This window comes from Macrobrachium rosenbergii, chromosome 50 (genome assembly GCF_040412425.1).
Source record: "Macrobrachium rosenbergii isolate ZJJX-2024 chromosome 50, ASM4041242v1, whole genome shotgun sequence".
NCBI classification, from domain to species: Eukaryota; Metazoa; Arthropoda; class Malacostraca; order Decapoda; family Palaemonidae; genus Macrobrachium; species Macrobrachium rosenbergii.
In genome coordinates this window covers 27,490,580-27,498,697 of record NC_089790.1, presented here as the reverse complement: position 1 = coordinate 27,498,697, position 8,118 = coordinate 27,490,580, and the positions used below count along the sequence as shown (strand labels likewise).

General features: G+C 37.2%; 1 protein-coding gene across 1 annotated transcript in view; it reads left to right on the top strand.

Moving 5' to 3' along the window:
• The first annotated feature begins 213 nt into the window (after positions 1–213).
• The window catches only part of Akh (Adipokinetic hormone), a 36,656-nt gene continuing 28,751 nt past the window's right edge, over positions 214–8,118 (top strand). Inside the window, exon 1 of the mRNA XM_067094345.1 lies at positions 214–388. Coding sequence (XP_066950446.1) covers positions 386–388 — 3 coding nt within the window. The 5' untranslated portion in view covers positions 214–385. The remainder of the gene's footprint in view (positions 389–8,118) is intronic.

Genomic DNA, 8,118 nt, shown 5'->3' with positions numbered 1-8,118 from the left:
GTCCACCCACATACATCCTCGTCGAGGGACACTCGACTAACAGCCCTCTGGGAGAAGGAGAATAAGGACGAAAGACCGATGGAAAAAGGTTAAACACGCAGGCGGTGTAGACCGCCCCAAAAAGCGTCGCGGCCTCTACACTTGGGTGTCGAAGGCTCGAGTTGCGCAGGTATAAGCGGGTATAAGTAGGCGGCCAGGGCTCCAATCGGCCACACACTCCCTTGCAGCAACAGGTGAGCCAGAGGTAGAAGAGGAGAAACCAGCAAGGCAGCTCCGCCAGAGACGACGCACACAGCCATCAACTGCTCACCAGCGAACAACTAGGCGCCACACATCCACCAGCTTTCTTTTCTCCCTTCCAAACACATCCAAGACCCTCGCAAAAATGGTAAGTCGAATAGTGACGCTACCTACTCTGACTCTAGAGGAAATATCTCAAAGGAGCTGGCAAAAGCATGCTGTTTTCATTCTTTTCTTCGGAGGTTTGAAAAAGTTTTTCTGCTCCCTCCCGCAAAGTTAAAAGAATGAGTACAATCATAACAGCTACGGCTGCTCGAAGTGATACATAAGTTACTCTTTATTCGAAGGAAAGCACTTAATAGCGACATGTGCTTGCATCAAGAAAAGATTTATATTACAGATGTAACAGATAGTTCTTTACACTGACGTTCTTCGTCGTTAATAGACACCTTTGGTATATACGAGTACCGATCAAACAACATACATATAAACTCGTAAGCCACTTTCTCTTCGTTTGCCATGGTTATGATCCAAACAGTTTATCCTAAAAGCAGATTATTTTTGTGAGAATTATCAGTAGATTTTTATCATTCTTTCGTGATAAATGAGCAAAAAGCAAGAATTCCCATCAGCTCCTTTAGACTCCTCTTTAGTCTTCGTTTTTAAGCATTATGTCTTTTGCACAACTGTCAGTGTATTTTCAACCATTTCCAAAATAAGGTAATCTTTCAGATTCATTGCTGATGATCTACTACTAATATACACACAAGACTATACATCCGTAAATATATACATTCATTCGCAAACGTTTGCATGCACACATGTGCGTAACTCTCGCACACGGTAAGAGTTGTCAAAAAGTGTTCTTCAATAGTCAACCAGACGATTACTAACTGCTGAAAGTTCTTCCGCTAAACTAACGTAACAAGTAATGCCTAAGAAACAGACAGACACTAGAACGTTACCCGATATCGCATGGAATTCTTTTGTTTTGTATTTACGTATGTGTATGTCTGAGTTCGTGTATTTTGGTACTGGGCACATCACTTAATTTGTAATTGTTAAAAATATATTGAAAAATGAACACAATTGGCCGTATCGACAACAAAACAGTGTACCTCATAACTGTACCATAAAAATTTTTGTTTCTATGAATGAAATTCCAAGAAAGAAAGGATTTTAACAAAACTATTATACTGACATAGATAAAACACTATACAAAATATATCACCGACACAAGTACAATATTCAAGATGTAGAGTCATTGGCCTGATAACAAGCAAGTTTAAGATGCGATTAATAAATATAATCGACACTAACTCAAAATTCGTATATTTATTACATGACTGACATTAGCCTCATATTCATTCCCTATTCCACATCTGATGCCCACAGATCGGTGTCCATCTCTTGTCATTTTTGTTAAATAGTTAACTTTTCATCATGATCTGTTGTGTGAGGTGGAATAAGCTTCAGTGGCTTACTAAAACAAATTAATGATATTACTTAGTTTCTCATTCGAAGCGCAACTTATTTTTCCGGTGTAACAAACAAGTGACGATCGATTCTACTTTAACGAAATGGTTGTGGATTATCGATGCTATCAGCCAGTCCCCGTTTCTATCAACGATCACAGAACTTGCTCTTCATGAGACCCGAAATTACCAGAAATAACCTTAGAATTCTCTACCAACGACTTCTGAACTTTAATCCGCTTGTTTGTTGTATCGCGTTCCGACTAATGTTCATAATCTAATTCAAATTAAGCTGATAATTGAACTCGATTGCATTAAAAAATAAGCGTTGCTGATATCGTTTTACAAACTAAAAAACAACAGCAATGCTGGTGCGCTTCCTAACTTCTACAACAGTGTTGAAAAAAAACTGAAATGATTCAGCAGTTACCGCTCTCATTCTTACGGTCTCCTAAATTCCGCAGGATTCTTATGCAGTAGAAAGATATTTTCTATTAAATATTCTTAACTCTAAAGCTCGCTAAACCCCCGAAAGGAAAGTATAATGAAAAAATAGACGGCGATCGCTGGTGTTATCTTATGTGTTAACCAAAAAATGCAATTCCCTTTTATCTGACTGATGGAGGCGAGATTTAACTGTTAAGAATTTCACTAAAATTTAGATCTTAACGTTAACTATCGAAGGTTTGAACTGATTATAAGTAAATGCGCATCTTTGACCAAAAGGCTTCCTTAGTTGATCCATTCTTACTCATCGAGACAAAATACAGTGTTCGTATCATGATTCGTGAATAATAATAAATCATTTGCCCAGAAAATAAGTACTTGTTCTGTAGCTGGTGTTGTTAAATACAAATTGTACACAACTTGACGACTAATTTAACCAAAGTTATTTCAATTTTAAACTGGCAACACAGAAACAATGGTCATCGACGGTGCATTAGCCATGACTGATGCATAACTTAGAATTCATAATCGTACTCGCTAAAGACCGTCCATACAACTTGTTTCCCTCGCAACAGTTCTAGGTCACGAGTTTCATTTTAGTTCGGAATCCTCGTTTAATTAAGTTTATTCTTCTCCTCTTTTGCTCTCGACAAATTAACTGTTTAGATTTCAATTACGTCTGACTGAGACTTTTACATTTTAAATCCGTTTTCCTTTTTATGACACCGTTTTCTGACCTTCGTCCGAGAGCTGTGATGCACATTTTAATTTCCCATTCATCTACCTTGACCACATTCGTACCCAAGGGAACAAAATACGTCTGTGTAGTGTTAAAACAAAGCCAAATATTATCCTTCTTTTCCTGTAAGGATAACATGATATGATATGATATGATATGATATGATATGATATGATATGATATGATATATGATAAGTGACCGCAATGAGTCTGAAATGATTTACACCGCAATAATCTAATTATGCTTAATATTTAAACCTAATGAACATTTCTTCAATAAGCAACCTTGCACACACACACACACACATACGCGTGTTGATGAGCTTCTCTAAAGTAGACAACATTTGCTTACTTGACCCACAAAGTTCTAAGATTCATAGGCTTTTTAGCAAGGTCATGCCAACTCCCACTTTGCTCTCAAATTCCTTCGCGCCTTTTAGCCCGGGACTTCAAATTCCGCGTCCGCCGCCGACTCAAGACTGAGCTTTGTTGCTTGGTGATGTTAATGCGCCATTCGCAGCAGGCGATGCTAGAAAGCCTCTTAAATCGGCGTCCCCTAAAATCTTCATATTTTTAAATCTCTTTTTTACACTTTTGCGTTCTTTAGACTCCTACGGGAACTCTCTCTTAAGATATAATAAACACATTAACCCTCGCTTTGTTTTTGGCAGTTTTCATCATTTAGTTTTTCTCTGTTATTGCACCGTTCTCTTTCTCTTCTCCCTCTGTTGTTAATATCAGATTTCTTCCATTATCGGCCTCATATTTCCTTACTGACACAGGCTTCTTCTTTATTTTCCATCACTTCCGAAGTCTTTTTGTTCTCTTTCCGTATTATTTCTTTTCTCTGTAAAGATTACGAAATGATTTCTCGGTCGCGCTGGCCTCTGTTTTTTTTTTTTTTTTACCTATTGTTATTGTCTAAGAACCTTCTGGGAGTTCCCCTTCTTACATTTTTTATACGAATATATTGGCGACATAGCGGGTGTTATGATTAGGTTGGATTTTCTCTTTTCTTTGACTATCTCGCTGACTCTTCATACGTACGCGCGCGCACACACAAAAATACAGTGACACATTATATATATATATATATATATATATATATATATATATATATATATATATATATATATATATATATATATATATATATATATATATATATATATACAGTATATATAAATTATATATATATATACAGTATATATATATATATATATATATATATATATATATATATATATATATATATATATATTGTATATAAATTATGCGTGTGTGATGAATAAGGTAAGGGATCAGTTTAGCCTTATGTTAGTGCCTTAATATCTTGAGACAATCAAAAATATTAATAGTTCCAAAGAAAAAACCTTAACCAGCGACGAGGCAGATTTCATTTACGAAAATTCGACGGCTTGGTCTGAGTTAATTGCAAGAGTCGCGTTTCTGGCGTTAGTTACCATTAACACAGCAACAAAGAATCCTAAATAATTAGCCCCCGGGAATGCCATTGTGCAAACAGGAAAGGCTTGCCCTTTTTTGAGAAACATTAAGGTGTTTAAATAAATAGTTTCGTCGCCGAGTGGTGTTTCTCCCTGTCAACGCAAAATCGTGGTGAAGAGAATCAGGAATTGCTTTATGTGGATTTTGATCATGTATTAAAATTTAACGAAAGCGAGGGGGACAAAAGAAGCCAACTTTCTTACTTTAACACATGAAAAAATTATTGCACACCCATATGGAATGGAATATAGAATTTGGGCCAAAGGCCAAGCACTGAGACCTGTGAGGCTATTCGGCGCTGAAACTGAGATTGACAGTAAAAAGGTTTGAAAGGTGTAACAGGAGGAAAACCTCACAGTTGCACTACGAATCAACTGTTAGGAGAGGGTGCAAAGTAAGATGGAAGAAAGAGAATATGAACGGAGGTACAGTAAAAGGAATGAAAGGCGCAGCAGCTAGGGGCCGAAGGGACGCTGCAAAGAACCTTGGTAATGCTTACAGTGCACCGAAGGCACTACGTCTACGGGGACCCATGGGGGGGGGGGGAATTTAAAGGGCACTGGCCTTCTTGTGGCAAAGGAACCTGTAAGACACCGACAGAATATTTCCTTCCAATTCCACCATTCAAAGGAAGCCGAATAATTGTTCTCCAAGTCCCAAAGAAAAGTCATCTAGCAAAACAATTCATATTTTAGAGTTAAGAAAAGACAACGAATTTTATTTGAAACTAAGATAACTGACCTATGGCTAAATTTCAGTCTAAACAAATTTAAAACGTGCAAGACAAAGTCCACATTAATTCTGAGGTGAACTGAGTTGAATATAGAATTTAGGCCAAAGGCCAAGCACTGGGACCTAGGAGGTCATTCAGCGCTGAAAGGGGAATTGAGAGTAGAAAGGCTTGAGAGGTATCACACGAGGAAAACCTAGTAGTTGCACAATGAATCAACTGTTAGGAGAGGATGAATAGCAAGATGGAAGAGAGAGAATATGAACAGAAGTACAGTAAAAGCAACGAAAGGGGATGCAGCTAGGGGCCGAAGGCACGCTGCAAAGAACCTTAAGCAACGCCTACAGTGCACACACTAATTTTAGATGTATGCGCCCTGTATCCTTGTATCTGGTATGATGAAAATGACGAACCCAAACAGACAATTAAAGCACATATCTCGAAAGAAATATGAACTATCTTGCGCATTTAACCTAATTCATTTGACAGCTGTCTGTTGCGACCCACGCCGACAGTGATATTACTATAAATGAATTTCATCACGGAATTTCTTCTTTTTTAACTACTCTATTTTTTCCCTCTATTTCTCTTTCTCTTTCATTTGGGAGGCCTGGCCATTTACCCATGACGAGTCATTTTTATTGTTAATAACCTGCTAGTTAGCAAATGTTGCCGTAGACGTGATATTTTTACCGGAAAAAAAAAGTTTTTCGTGTTTTAAAGAAATTGTTTGTATGCAAGCTCAAGGGAACATACACATCCACGCAAGCCCTTGAGAGTCGGTAAATGATGGTATAAAATAAAAACACGTAGTTTTACTGGTATTACCTCACAGTAACCTTATGCGGTAATATCTTCAACCCTTTTTTAAAAAAGGCTGATGTTATATAGCCATTGTTAAAAGCTCACAAAGACCAGGCCAGTTTACGTTTAATGAACACTGGAATCACAGACTAGCATGTCATTTGCTTCCTTTTGCATAGTTCATCAAACTTTTACCATTCTTTATTCAAAGTATAACATTCAGTTTAAAGAGAATTACATTCACCTTCCTTTCACGGGAGCAAAAACATTCGGAAAGCCTTAAAATTTGATTAATTGATTTCATACTTCTGACAGAATACCCCAAAATTTGCATGGCACACTTTGGGCTCTATACACTAGACGTGATTCACAGCATCTCATTGGCCCTCAAATACATCGCTTTCCAACTAAGACTTCATCCACTGCTTGTCTCATTCCCCCGCTGTTCAACTCCTTCAAGTTCACATTGCTCCACCTTCATCCCCTCACTTTAGAAACAAATCTGGACGCCACTGGTGAGAGTCATAATGCTTTTTATAATATTAACCTTCTGTCCCATTAATCATTTATACCTGAAGATGGGTTTCAACAAAAGTATAATATATAGAAACTCTAATATGAACAACCTATCAAATCTAAAGATGATCTTCTTCCTTTCATGGATTTCTCCCTGAGAAATGTACTGGTTCAGAAGGAAATATAAGTATATCTAATATATTTATGAATTTTAGGTAGATTACTCGACTGAAGATGTCACTGAGAAGCATTATTACATTCACGGATGTCTTAACTATTCCACAGAAAACTGATACGTAATAATATTCCATTTCTTTATCATTTGTTACAACAGATTTCATTCGCCTGTTTTTTTACCATACCCCATGGTAATTTTATTTAATTTCCTTTATCTCTTCCCCCACTGCTGTTCGTGCGTACGTACATTGGCCTTAAAATATAACCCACCCTCAAGTCAGCCAGAATCTCATAAGAATGAATTCAACGACTATTTTTAAGACATTAATTAGTACTTCGGGGCCGGAATTCCTGTCTTCAGAGGAAATCCCATTACTTGATGTGTTTAAATGCGCTGCGCTCCGAATGGGAGAGAAAAACGAAAGAATATTTTCGTTTATGGCCCTCCGGGCACTCTTCCATAGTTCATACTGCGTTTTTATTCTTATCGTATCATATTTAATCTAAAAACTTGACTTTCTTTTGCTGTGTTATCTGTTTTTTAAAGGTGATGTCTATTTTTATTTTTCCCGCAGGACAATGGTCCAGCTCATGATATTTCGGCGGAGAAAAGAGCCATTTTCTCATTCGTTTTTCCTTATTTGTGGTAATTCCGTGGTTGTGGTGAATACAGAAAGCGTCTCTAACTAAAAGAAAGTTGAAATACATATTTTCCTGTTTCCAAGTCCGGTTCTAGAATGACGAAACCGTCCTAATTATAATTCTGTTTTTCTCTTGTTTTGTGTTTGTTAATTAATTCATTGTGTGGCGTTGATTAAAATACGAGATGATGTATGGAAAACATTCTCTCGTTTTTCTTCATAAGACTCTTTAATTAATGTGCAGTATTGGTGCAAGGCTTATCTGGAACGACATTGTTCCAAGAATATGATGAACTTCATGAGGGAACACAGAGGAGCTTTCTCTAATCTCTGATTTCTGAAAATCTACATAATAACTGAGTGAAACATTCACGACGACACACGAGTTACAAGAATGCTTCTGTTAAACTAGACCTGCCTTGCTCTTGCGAATTTCTCTCTCTCTCTCTCTCTCTCTCTCTCTCTCTCTCTCTCTCTCTCTCTCTCTCTCTCTCACGCGCGCAAGCACAGACACACTGCAGTAGCTCTATGGTCACGCTGTGATCCATTACCGCTCGGTCATTTTGTTTGTCGAACAGAGATCACGAAATCGCAGTGGGACGTGACGTCTTTCAGTCTTTGATGAATAATATCTCTCAAAAACCATCTTCCTCTCAGACTTATCATATAATTCTCTTTCGTTTGTATTATTGCATACCAATCACTGATTTAATTCTATCATTTTTCTACTACCTCACGATTGCGTGCGCCTAATTTCAAAATATAACTTTTTTATATATATATATTATATATATATATATATATATATATCCTATCATACCGGAAAAACAATAGTAGTTATAA